The sequence below is a fragment of the Papio anubis genome, chromosome 12, assembly GCF_008728515.1.
Source record: "Papio anubis isolate 15944 chromosome 12, Panubis1.0, whole genome shotgun sequence".
NCBI classification, from domain to species: Eukaryota; Metazoa; Chordata; class Mammalia; order Primates; family Cercopithecidae; genus Papio; species Papio anubis.
In genome coordinates, this window is record NC_044987.1 from 68,795,555 (window position 1) to 68,809,428 (window position 13,874).

Genomic DNA, 13,874 nt, shown 5'->3' on the forward strand with positions numbered 1-13,874 from the left:
TAGAGATATACCTATACTATCTACATTTCTATGCCTGAACACTTATTCATAATATTTATAGTCATCTAGTTTTCACTAGCTTTTAAGTCCATGTTTGTTTCTTATCTGGAGTTCGTAGGGCCACATTTGCCCTCAAAAGGCTGCCTCTTCCTCCCTCCATTCCTTCCTCCCCTACTGTTTTTTTTTTGTTATTGTTATTGTTGTTTTCTTTTTCAAAGAGAAAAGAGTTTCCTAGAAACTACTCCTAGAAAGTAATTCTTTACAGGAGAAAGGTTAGGTGTTTTAGCTACCACCTGTGTATGAGAAGTTAGTGGTTGTCAACTTGCTGTAATCAGGAATGGCACTACAGGATAGGTACTTTGATCACAAAAACAAAGGGCCAGAGGGCTAGACTATGAAAGATAGGAGGCAGACAGCTCCAGATCCTCACAGCTATCCAGATCCTTTAGACTTTCATCTGTGCAATGAACATTGCAGTTATTCGTATTAATTAGGATACTTCAGGTAATACTCAGAGCCTGTACACAGGGTAAGAAATTGTTTCCTTGATTTAGATATCTGATTTAAAGGATAAAGCCTTACTGCAGTTTATATTCTGTGTTGATCAGGTTCTTACAGGAGTTGCAGGAGAAGATGCAGAGTGTCATGCAGCAAAATTGTTAGAGGTCATCATTCTGCAGTGCAAAGGGCGTGGCATTGACCAGGTCAGTGAGGCTAATAATGATTTGTAGTTCAGAGGGGTAATCTTTTCCTTTCACTTTCTTCATTTTTTGGCGTTTGTTGCATATTCTGTATGTTTTTGTTTATTGAGACATCTAGACAATATTTTTAGTTTAAAATTTAATATATAACAATGATCATATGTTTAATACATAGGAATTGGACTAAGTTTTATGGCTACTTTGTTATCATGAAAGATAAATTTTGGCTTAAGATTTTTTGGATAGCTTTAGTAATTAAATTTCCATGGTCAGTTTTTTTTTTTTTTTTTTTTTGAGACCTCTCGTTGTGTCGCCCAGGCTGGAGTGCAGTGGCGCAATCTCAGCTCACTGCAACCTCTGCCTCCGGGTTCAAGCAGTTCTCTGCCTCAGCCTTCAGAGTAGCTGGGGATTACAGGCGCCTGCCACCATGCCTGGCTAATTTTTTATATTTTTAGTAGAGATGGGGTTTCGCCATTTTGACCAGGCTAGTCTCAAACTCCTGACCTCAAGTGTTCTGCCTGCCCCAGACTCCCAAAGTCCTGGGATTACAGGCGTGAGCCACATCACGCAGCCCATGGTCAGTTTTAATAGGAACATTGTGAAGGCATGATTGATATTGTCGTGAGCTTTTTAAAATTTATTTATTTATTTTATATATATTTTTTGAGATGGATTCTGTCTCTGTCGCCCAGGCTGGAGTGCAGTAGCATGATCTTGGCTCACTGCAAGCTCCACTCCCCAGGTTCACGCATTCTCCTTCCTCAGCCTCCCAAGTAGCCGGGACTACAGTCGCCCACCACCGCGCCCAACTAATTTTTTGTATTTTCAGTAGAGATGGGGTTTCACCATATTAGCCAGGATGGTCTCCATCTCCTGACCTTGTGATCCGCCCGCCTTAGCCTCCCAAAGTAGTGGGATTACAGGCGCTCGGCCCGTCGTGAGCTTTTAATAGCTCCATGAAGATTACTAGGCTTTCTCTAAAATTAGATTTCTCAGTACAGTGCCTCAGCAATAAATATTGGTCATGTAATGCTACAATAGGGTTAATTGAGGCAACAAAGAAGTTAATATTTTTAGAATAGTTTGCATGCTATTAATTATAGTCTTAGAATATCTTGCTATCTTTTTTTGTAGTGCATTCCCTTATTCGTGGAAGCAGCCTTAGAAAGACTGACAAGAGAGGTTAAGACAAGTGAACTTCGAACTATGTGTCTGCAAGTTGCAATTGCAGCTTTGTATTATAATCCACACCTACTACTCAATACCTTAGAAAATCTTCGTTTCCCTAATAATGTTGAACCAGTTACAAATCATTTTATTACACAGTGGCTTAATGATGTTGACTGTTTCTTGGGGTAAGTGACACATATTGCAATTTTACTACATTTGCTTTGCGAGGAACTCTGCTTATTTAAGAAAAGAAAACAGAATTTTTTCTTTTTTTTTTTTTTTTAAGGCTTCATGACAGAAAGATGTGTGTTCTCGGACTCTGTGCTCTTATTGATATGGAACAGATACCTCAGGTTTTAAATCAGGTTTCTGGACAGATTTTGCCAGCTTTTATCCTTTTATTTAATGGATTGAAAAGAGCATATGCCTGCCATGCAGAACATGAGAATGACAGTGATGATGATGATGAAGCTGAAGATGATGATGAAACCGGTAAGGGATTTTCAGTGGAAGAAGACGAAACGTATCTACTCAGAAATATAACCGGACTGGGCCAGGCGCAGTGGCTCATACCTGTAATCCCAGCGATTTGGGAGGCCGAGGCAGGTGGATTACAAGGTCAGGAGTTCGAGACCAGCCTGGCCAGTATGGTGAAACCCTGCCTCTACTAAAAATACAAAAATTAGCTGGGTGTAGTGGTGGGTACTTGTAGTCCCAGCTACTTGGGAGGCTGAGGCAGGAGAATCACTTGAACCCATGAGGCAGAGGTTGCAGTGAGTCAAGATTGCATGCATCACTGCACTCCAGCCTGGGCAACAGAGCGAGACTCTGTCTCAGATTTTTAAAAAAAAAAAAAAGAAGAAAAAGAAAAAAAGAAACATCACTAGCCCTTCTCCCAAGTATGTATGTGGGATCATACCCAAATGCTTTCATTCACAGAAAAGACTTCCTATCTTCTAACTAGAGTGATGTAATCAGGAACTTCAGCTGTATCACCAACATGTAGAGCAGTTCAAATCATTATAGTATGCAATCCACAAAGATTTGTTAATTTTATACATTCTCAGCACTGTAGATACAAAGATGAATGAGATGTCATGTGGTTCTTCAAAAGTTTTCTACCCGACTGTGGGAAAGTATTACAAAGCCAAATAATTCTGTATATAATAATAGAGTTCTCACAAAAGTGCTGAGTCCACTTAAGAGGGAGAGATTATAGCTCCCTTTTTTATAAAGTGACATGAGCCTTTTTTGTAAGTTTTTGTAAGGTGGCATGAGTCTGTAGTCCCAGCTACTTGGGACTCTGAGGTATCAGATTTGCTTGAGCCCAGGAGTTTGATTCCAGCCTGGGCAACATAGTGAAACCCCATTTCTTTTTGTTTTGTTTTGTTTTGTTTTTGAGACAGAGTTTTGCTCCTGTTGCCCAGGCTGGAGTGCAATGGCACGATCTTGGCTCACTGCAACCTCTGCCTCCTGGGTTCAAGCGATTCTTCTGCCTCAGCCCCCCAAATACCTGGGATTATAGGTGCGTGCCGCCATGCCAGTCTTATTTTTGTATTTTTAGTAGAGACGGGATTTCACTATGTTGCCCAGGCTGGTCTCGAACTCCTGGCCTCAGATGATTCACCCTCCTGGGCCTCCCAAAGTGCTGGGATTATAGGCGTGAGCCACTGCACCCTGCCGTGAAACCCCATTTCTTTTTTCTTTTCTTTTTTTTTTTTTTTTTTTTTTGAGATGGAGTCTCGCTCTGTCGCCCAGGCTGGAGTGCAGTGGCCGGATCTCAGCTCACTGCAAGCTCCGCCTCCAGGGTTTATGCCATTCTCCTGCCTCAGCCTCCCGAGTAGCTGGGACTACAGGCGCCCGCCACCTTGCCCGGCTAGTTTTTTGTATTTTTAGTAGAGACGGGGTTTCACCATGTTAGCTAGGATGGTCTCGATCTCCTGACCTGGTGATCCACCTGCTTCGGCCTCCCAAAGTGCTGGGATTACAGGTTTGAGCCACCGCGCCCAGCTGAAACCCCATTTCTTAAAAAAAGTTGTGGGGATTACATGAGGGAATCCTTGACACTTAACATAGGGCTTAGCAGATGGCACTGAATTAACAGTATTAACAAAGGTACACACATCATTATATTTACTATTACAAGATTTATGGGGTTTTCATTTTATTTTTAAGCTACTAAGGATTTATGGTCTTAATGTTGACTAAATTTATTGGAGACATCCATCCTATCGTATATTAATTCTAAAACCTAAGCATACCTATTTTACGAGTATGTTTTAAGAGAGAGATTATCACTCTATGTTAATTAAATGTTGATAAATACATTTTATCTATAAGATGGTACACTATCAGTGTATAAATTGATAAAATATTAAGATAAATTATTGTAAGGGTTTCAACATAAGCTATTGCCATTTTTGTCTTTTATCATTTACTAAGCCTTTTAAAAACATCTTATAAAAGGTTTGGTGGGTGTAACAGTAGTGTGTTCATAATATGCAGTCCTTTTTCAGATGTCTAGTATCAAGAATACATTAAATCAAGGTTGGTTTTCTTGGACTCCTATGGGAATTTTCATTTCTGTTCATTGTTGAACATGTATTTAAACCCCAATTCCTGGAGCTTTCTCTTGTCAGTTGTGACTTGTAATTTACTGACAGTGATTGAGATGATTGTCAATTTGCTGAGTAACAAAAGATCTCATTGTTATGAAAGTACTTATATTATGACTTGGCAGAGGAACTGGGGAGTGATGAAGATGATATTGATGAAGATGGGCAAGAATATTTGGAGATTCTGGCTAAGCAGGCTGGTGAGGATGGAGATGATGAAGATTGGGAAGAAGATGATGCTGAAGAGACTGCTCTGGAAGGCTATTCCACAATCATTGATGATGAAGATAACCCTGTTGATGAGTATCAGATATTTAAAGCTATCTTTCAAAGTTAGTCAACTTATTACATGTGGATCCATTTCACTGAACAAATCTGTTGTAGTTTCTGCCCTTTAAAGGAAGAGTTTGGAGGATGTCAAACCCAGACTAGAAAAGGCTTGTAAGGCAAAGTAACCAAAATTATTTCTAAGGTTGCCATAGTTTCTGAGCATTCTTTATTCATCCTGTTATTTTACATTTAGATTGTAATTTTGAAAGATTATAGGAAAATAATGTAGTTCAAAAAAGTATACAGTGACAGTGCCTCTTTGCTACTTCTGATTCCCAGTCTCCCAGCTTTCCTCAGAAGCAACCACTCTTACATGTATACCTGTTTGTTGTATGTTGTTATTTGTGTGTATCTTTTTTCCCTGCCCAAACCTATACTTACCTGTTAGAGTATATTAACATTTATGGCATCTGATCTTATAATTCTTTTTTTCCTATATTCTATGATATGTTAACTAATATAATCTATTATTACTAAATTAACACCTTTGGCATGATCAAATTTTTAGCTTTAAACAACTTACTTAACCTTGAGGTTTTTGAATTGTATATGCGTAGGATTCTGGAGCCATATACACTGTTAAATATTCCAGGAAAAGTCTACTATTCCTGTAATGTGTCAGTGTATGTGGCTTCAGAATACTAGGTTCTAGTTGCTTTTTATCATCATTTACTTGGATTTCAACAAGGCATAGCATCTATGTTTTACCATCCACGTTAAGAAATTAAATTTCCCGGGCCGGGCACGGTGGCTCAAGCCTGTAATCCCAGCACTTTGGGAGGCCGAGACGGGCGGATCACGAGGTCGGGAGATCGAGACCATCCTGGCTAACTCGGTGAAACCACGTCTCCACTAAAAAAATACAAAAAACTAGCCGGGCGAGGTGGCGGGCGCCTGTAGTCCCAGCTACTCAGGAGGCTGAGGCAGGAGAATGGCGTGAACCCGGGAGGCGGAGCTTGCAGTGAGCTGAGATCCGGCCACTGCACTCCAGCCTGGGCGACAGAGCGAGACTCCGTCTCAAAAAAAAAAAAAAAAAAAAGAAATTAAATTTCCCCTGTATTTGAAACATCCTTTCCTCTCAGAGTTAATTGCTGTTATAAATCATTTCCTATGCATTGGGAACTGATGACTATATTCTTTGATATAATACATTATCTGATAACCAAGGATTTGAGTCTTCTAAGCCCATGACAAGGCAGTTTTGATGCAAGGTTGCAGAAGCACAAAGTGCTGGTTTCTGAGCTACATGGCAACAAGAACTGATTGAGGTGCCTAACTTGTGTCTGTGTCTTGTACTTGGTAGACAAACACCACATATTATTCGCTAAAGGATGGTTCCTAACACAGGGCCCATGTACCAGAGTAGTCTTGATGATTTTCAAGTTGCTTTAGCTCTGAATCTTTTAAGATGGTTGGGTTAGCTTTATTCCTGAAGTCTCCCTAGTTTGTTACTTAACTATATAAGAACTAGTTAGGCTCTGAATCCTTATTTGCTAGAGAGATGGATCGTAAGAATGATTAGAGTTTTTGGAGGCATAAAGATAAGCTGTAATTAATTTTTATTCCTATATCTATTGTTTCACAAATACAGTAATTTTAAAAATTACTGGGAGAATATAAAATAGATCAGAATTTCAGTATTGGCTCGGGATGGAGTAGGAGGAGTAGAATAGAACAGAGCTACCAAACCTCTCTTATTCATGTTGTTTTTCCCTTGTTTTTGTTTTTTGATAGCTATTCAAAATCGTAATCCTGTGTGGTATCAGGCACTGACTCACGGTCTTAATGAAGAACAAAGAAAACAGTTACAGGACATAGCAACTCTGGCTGATCAAAGAAGAGCAGCCCATGGTATGTTAATTAACCGTAACTTCTCTTTAATTAGTGACTTTTATAGCTTTAAAATTTTACAGGTTTTAAATTTTATATCATTTAAGATGATATAAAAGGTATAGTTGTTGCAGGTGATAGGAATTTAATCTAAGGGATTTAATATAGGATAACTGATAACTTAATTTTGGCTTTGGCTACAGTTTGCCTTTTTTTTTTTTTTTTTTTTAAGATGGCACTTTGCTCTGTCGCCCAGGCTGGAGTGCAGTGTCAGCTCACTGCAACCTCCGCCTCCTGGGTTCACGCCATTCTCCTGCCTCAGCCTCCCAAGTAGCTGGGACTACAGGCACCCGCCACTACACCCAGCTAATTTTTTGTATTTTTAGTAGAGATGGGGTTTTGCCGTGTTAGCTATATGATACTGATCCCCTGACCTTGTGATCCGCCTGCCTTGGCCTCCCAAAGTGCTGAGATTACAGGTGTGAGCCACCACGCCCAGCCCCAGTTTGCTTATTTTTAAGTATAGTTGGGCCAGGCGTGGTGGCTCATGCCTGTAATTCCAGCACTTTGGGAGGCCACGGTGGGTGGACTGCCTGAGCTCAGGAGTTTGAGACCAGGCTGGGCAACATGACAAAACTCTGTCTCTACTAAAATACAAAAAATTCGCCGGGCATGGTGGCACATGTCCATATTCCCAGCTACTCAGGAGGCTGAGGCAGGAGAATTGCTTGAACCTAGGAGGCAGAGGTTGCAGTGAGTTGAGATTGCACCACTGTACTCCATTCTGGGCAACAGAGCGAGACTCCATCTCCAAAAAAACAAAAACAAAAACAAAACCAGAGAACGCAGCCAGACGTGGTGGCGCATGCTTGTAATCCCAGCTACTTGGGAGGCTGGGGCAGGCAAGTCCTTGAATCCAGGAGGCAGAGATTGCAGTGAGCTGAGATCACACCATTGCACTCCAGCCTGGGTGACAAGAGCAAAACTCAGTCTCAAAAAAAAAAAAAAGTACTTTCAGTATGCAATAACTTTAGCTCATGGTGATGGTTAGATAATAGAAAATTCTGTTAAAAATGTAAACACCTAAGCCGAGCGCAGTGGCTGAAACCTGTAATCCCAGCACTTTGGGAGGCTGAGGTGGGTGGATCACCTGAGGTTGAGAGTTCAAGACTAGCCTGGCCAATGTGGAGAAACCCTGTCTCTACTGAAAATAAAAAATTAGCCGGGCATGGTGGCACATGCCTGTAATCCCAGCTACTTGGGAGGCTGTGGCAGGAGGATCACTTGAACCCGGGAGGTGGAGGTTGCGGTGAGCCGAGATCACGCCATTGCACTCCAGCCTGGCAACAAGAGGGAAACTCCATCTCAAAAAAAAAAAAAAAAAAGTAAATACTTGGCCAGGCATGGTGGCTCATGCCTGTAATACCAGCACTTTGGGAGGCCAAGGGAGGAGGGTCGCTTGAGTTTGGAAGTTGAAGTTCAGCCTGGGCAACATAGTGAGTCATCATCATCTCTACAAAAAATAAACAAAATTAGCCAGGCATGGTGGTGCATGCCTGTAGTCCCAGCTACTTGGGAGGCTGAGGCTGGAGGATCACTTGAACCTGGGAGGTGTAGGTTACAGTGAGCCATTATTGTGCCACTGTACTCTAGCCTGGGTGCCAGAGTGAGACCCCGTCTGCAAAAACGTAAAAACTTAGGAAGTTAAATAGCTCCCAGACATGTCTTTTCATCTTCAGATGTTTCTGTGTAGTGTGAAATTTTTAAAAGTACATTTTAGGCCAGGCGCAGTGGCTCATGCCTATAATCCCAGCACTTTGGGAGGCTGAGGCTGGCGGATCACTTGAGGTCAGGAGTTGGAGACCAGCCTGGCCAACATATAGTGAAACCCCATCTCTACTAAAAAACACAAAAATTAGCTGAATGTGGTGGCATGCACCTGTAGTCCCAGCTACTTGGGAAGCTGAGGCAGGAGAATCGCTCGAACCTGGGAGGCAGAGATTGCAGTGAGCCAACTTCGTGCCACTGCACTCCAGCCTGGGAGACAGAGCGAGACTCTGTCTCTAAAAAAATAAAAACAAAAATACGAGTACATTTTAGGTTATACACCACTGTTTATGCACAACATTTATCTATAGACGTTTTTTTTAATAAATTAAAAAAATTATTTTGTTAATTTATTTTTTTTGAGACAGAGTTCACTCTGTCACCCAGGCTGGAGTGCAGTGGTGCAATCTCAGCTCACTGCCACCTCCATCTCCCGATTTCAAGTGATTCTCGTGCGTCAGCTTTCTGAGTAGCTGAGATTACAGGTGCACACCACCACACCCAACTAATTTTTGTATTTTTAGTAGAGACGAGGTTTTACTATGTTGGCCAGGCTGGTCTCGAAAACTCCTGACTCCTGAGGTGGATGGATCACTCACTTGAGGTTAGGAGTTCTAGATCAACCTGGCCAACATGGTGAAACCCTGCCTCTACTAAAAATACAAAAAATTACCTGGGCGTGATGGCTTGCACCTGGGAGGTAGAGGTTAAAGTGAACCAAGATTGTGCCACTGCACTCCAGCCTGGGCAACAGAGCCAGACTTTGCCTCAAAAAAAAAAAAAAAAAAGATTTTTTTCTTAACAATGGGAAATGAAAATTGGCTAAGAAGTCTACAGCATACAATAAAAGAGATTTTATTCTCTACATAATGCATGCTCCCTTGCCCCTATACATTGGAGAAAACATGAACTTTGGAACTTCCTGGCCACTTACGATGGTTAAGCTACTGGCTTGTTTAATGTTTTGTCAGTTTCTCCCCAAGTTAGTAGATGATTGAATGCCCTATTAAAATTTTGTTTTCTAGAATCCAAAATGATTGAGAAGCATGGAGGATACAAATTCAGTGCTCCAGTTGTGCCAAGTTCTTTCAATTTTGGAGGCCCAGCACCAGGGATGAATTGAGTTATCTCTTTCTTTCCTGCTGTGTGATTGTAGTGAAGAGCTTGTGTTCCTCCTAGTAGTGGTTCCAGAACTGGTTCATGTTATCTATTCTAAACTAATGATCAATAGATGGACAAAAGAAACAACAACCCCAGGAGATGGGACCTGATCATGCAACCTGGCACTGGAAAAGAAATCAGCAGGATTTTGGGGGTGGGGGGGTTGGGAGGTACCTTAGGGGGTGTATTTTTTGAAGAAAGTAATATCCTGACTCTGAAGCTTCAAAGTGACACTGTGGAAATCTGAAACAAGAGGGGATGTCATGAAGGCAGCTTTTCTTTTTCTGAGGAAAAAATAGGCATGGGCTACAGGACTATTTAAAATGTCTCATTTACAGTATAAAACTCAAAGGTAGATGTAATTTTTACACCTATGAGTATTTGTCCAATTTCTGTCTCTTCCTCACCATTGGGTATCTATTCTTTATATGTAAATAAGATAAGGTCATCTGATAGCCTTATTCAGTCTTCATCATTTTCATTCATCATTGTTCCTATGTAGATTATTGGACATTTATTGTAGCACTACATAACTGATTATAAAAATCTGTAAATGAATTAGCACTTTCATATTGAAACAAGCCTGCTAGCCTATGTATAAAATAGCAAAATGTTTGCTGTTTATAAAAAGATGTAATGGGGTGGGGGGTAGGGGTAATTTCAAGTTATTAATTTAAAAATGAACTAGCAATTTTGTACCTGGTGACTTTGTGGTGCACTCACCTCTGATAGTGACTTGAATTCGGTATGTAAAAAGGGTTAATGGTATTTCATTGCTGCTAAAAATGACAACTCCCTCTGTGTCCTGTTTTTCTTAAAGCTGTCAGTGTACAAGTGGGTATTTGAATACCAGACCTTACTGTAAAAAATAAGAAAGGTGGTATCTAGAGCATGTAAATTGGATATAAAGTTCTTCTCTTAAAGAGTTGATCTAAGAGTATGGCTAAACATCTATATATGCAATCTATTAAAATAACTTAATTCGGCTATTATGTCTTGATTTGATTGCAGTTTTTTCCTAATTATAACAAATTTTTCCTCATTGGCCTGTTTTTAATCCTGTGCCTAGAAAGAGTACAAAATGCGCACTTGAAAAAATTGATATTTAACACTTACCCACTCCCCCTTCCCCAACTCTTCTACCCCTCTTGTTGATTGTGGTATCTGATCTTGACTAGATAGGCTGAAGGCACATGGTTCCCTCCAAAAACCACTATTGATACCACTGCAAAAACAAGCCAGCAAAAAGATAGTGTAGAGAGGTTGGCTTGCTTCCCTCTCTTCCTAACTGCATGTTGAAAAATAAGCCGTTATTGATCTTAAACATCTGTCAGATGAGTCATACATTGGGTTATTTTTTATATACATGTATACACAGAATATTTCAAATTGAAAGCAACATCTTAATGGATTCAAAACTATTACAAGCTGTTGTCTAAAACAGATGATAAAAAAATTTATAACTGTAAAAACAAATGCACATATTGATATTTAAAATGCATAATTAAGAAAACCCATTGGTGTTGTGTTTTTCTTGTATACCAATAATTAAGCCATTACTGTTGGCACTGTTTGGTTTTCTATTTTAACACTGAAGGAGTGAAAGTATTTCCTATATTTATGAATTTACTACTAAAATCTTGGCAAAAAAAGAAAAAAATTGTCTAAAATGTGTGGGTGAAAACTGTTAATCAAGTGTGTTTCTACTCCCCCACCGCCGCCCCCTGAAAGTTGGACACCAACTGTATACCCTAGGTTGCTTAAAGGGATTTCACTATTATATAAAGTCAATAAAAATGAAGTAGTTGTATATATGCAACATTGTGTACAGAGGGGAAATAATGAATAGTATTAAAGAAACATTCTCGTCTTCCTTTACCTTTAATCCCCTAATACCTAGTCTACTTTTTAAATTTTCAGACTTCACTGCTTTTTGAATTCATAATTCTAATTTTCACATTATTGTTAATGGAAAATCATATCTAATAAAGGTTTTAGTTATTCCCATGCACAGTATGAAACTTCTCGTTTGCTGAGGTTTTGTTTCCAGAAAATGTATTTGAGAACATGTTTTATTGTCTCCTGTGTCATATAATCCAAACTAATCTCCATTTACAGACTTCAACTTGAAATTGGACCTTATTAAGCTATTTAAATAGTATTCAAATGATAGTTTCTAATGCATCAAATATATACCTCAGTTTTCATGATTTCCTTTAACATTATAGTTTGGTATAGATCAAGAATCTCAACATGTATCAGTTTCTAGATGAGGTTGCAGAATATTTGGAAAATTTTTTGAATGTATTTACAATATTATCTTGTAATTAGCTGCATAGGGACTTGTCTTTTTTTCTTTTAATATACAGCTTTTCCTAGTTTTATTACCCTATAATCTTTTTTTTCAGTTGTAGAAGTTAATTCTGATTTTGTGTGGATTTCAGTATTTGTCTTTGTTAATGGCAGATATTAGCATAAATCACTTTTGTAAATGTAAGCTATCTTTTTTTTTTTTTCCTTGAAAAAGGCTTTCTGTTTATCAGTATTAAATAAAGGAAGTTAATCTGTTTCTCAGCAGGTAATAAAATAGTGACACATTGTATTAAGATAGTGACTGCTGGCCGGGCGTGGTGGCTCACACCTGTAATCCCAGCACTTTGGGAGGCCGAGGCGGGTGGATCACAAGGTCAGGAGATTGAGACCATCCTGGCTAACACGGTGAAACCCTGTCTCCACTGAAAATACAAAAAATTAGCTGGGCGTGGTGGTGGGCGCCTGTGGTCCCAGCTACTGACCCAAGCTGAGGCAGGAGAATGGCATGAACCCGGAAGCGGAGCTTGCAGTGAGCTGAGATCGTGCCACTGCACTCCAGCCTGGGAGACAGAGCGAGACTCTGTCTCAAAAAAAAAAAGATAGTGACTGCTATACTCAACTCTGGAAGAGACTAGAGTATAGAGCATGAGTGGCAAAACCACAGCCCTTGGCCCATATGCTGCTATTCAGTCCCAGATGTAGCCCCTGAAGCAAGCATAAAGAAAAATGAATTAAAAATTGAATTAATATGGAAAATTTAAAAAATGAGTTACATTAATATGACTAAATCATGTCTTTGGCAAAGATCTAACACAATGTCTTAAGTATAATAGGTAGTCTCTAAAATAAATGACAAATTTAAAACATCAGTTATAAAACTGTCAGTTCTGTTCTTTGTAATTTAAAATTTGGTAAAGATTTTCTGTGACCATTTATCAGTGCCTACCGAATTCTGGCTTTTATCTTTGGTGAGTTGGCCATTCTTGCAATAGCCGCTTCACACTTTGGCTCATGGTAAACAAAGGTTACCTGGAAAGTGCTCTTGGAAATAGTACTGTCATCTCTCATTTGGGGGAATTACCTAAATCAGACTTCCAAATTAGAGAAGGCTAGGCTAATAGATTCTTTAACATAAACAGTTACATTTTAAGTTGACCTGGCAATCCAAAAACTAGCATTAGCAGAAGCAGTATGTTTCTCCAAAGGTCTTCTAGACCCAGGCTGTAACTCAGCTAACTAAAGTTATCCAGTACTGTTCTAGGCCCTTCATCCTTTATATGTAGTATTACTACTGAATAAAAACAAGCAATGGGGACAGATATATCCCTTTCGTTTAGGAACCAATACAGCAAGCTATACTCATTGTTGCCCCTTATATAAAGGGTCAAAACATAATCTTACGACCATGCATATCAAAAGAAGCTGGACAATGTGGTTCCTAAAAAGGAGAGTTAGGCAAAATCTTTGGTTTTAGCACCATAGGAGAAATAAATATCAAGTTTTTGCGTATGTATGTGTCTGTATGTGTGAGGTAGTCATCCTCCCTCCAGGTGTTTTTAAGGCACAGGTGAGAATTCACCTTTATATATTTATAGATGCTGGGCCAGGCACGGTGGCTTATGCCTGCAATCTAAGCACTTTGGAAGGCAAAGGTGGGAGGATCGCTTGAGCCCAGGAGTTCAGGACTAGCCTAGGCAATACAGCAAGACCCTGTCTTAAAAAATAATAGGCTGGGCATGGTCGATGACTCATGCCCGTAATCCCAGCACTTTGGGAGGCTGAGGTGGACGGATTACCTGAGGCCAGGAGTTCAAGACCAGCCTGGCCAACGTGGTGAAACCCTGTCTCTACTAAAAATACAAAAATTAGCCAGGTGTGGTGGCACATGCCTGTAATCCCAGCTACTCAGGAGACTGAGGCAGTAGAA

At 39.9% G+C, this 13,874-nt stretch overlaps 1 protein-coding gene across 2 annotated transcripts in view; it reads left to right on the forward strand.

Annotated features, from left to right (window-relative positions):
* The window catches only part of IPO7 (importin 7), a 65,803-nt gene extending 54,148 nt beyond the window's left edge, over nucleotides 1-11,655 (forward strand). Inside the window, exons 20-25 of one of the 2 annotated variants that reach the window (XM_003910243.5) lie at nucleotides 609-704; nucleotides 1,836-2,056; nucleotides 2,158-2,363; nucleotides 4,612-4,818; nucleotides 6,551-6,667; nucleotides 9,499-11,655. In XM_003910243.5, the coding sequence (XP_003910292.1) occupies nucleotides 609-704; nucleotides 1,836-2,056; nucleotides 2,158-2,363; nucleotides 4,612-4,818; nucleotides 6,551-6,667; nucleotides 9,499-9,596 (945 nt within the window). In that variant the 3' untranslated portion in view covers nucleotides 9,597-11,655. The remainder of the gene's footprint in view (nucleotides 1-608; nucleotides 705-1,835; nucleotides 2,057-2,157; nucleotides 2,364-4,611; nucleotides 4,819-6,550; nucleotides 6,668-9,498) is intronic. The other variant, XM_009186622.3, reaches the window with a different exon arrangement.
* The last annotated feature ends 2,219 nt before the right edge of the window (nucleotides 11,656-13,874 follow it).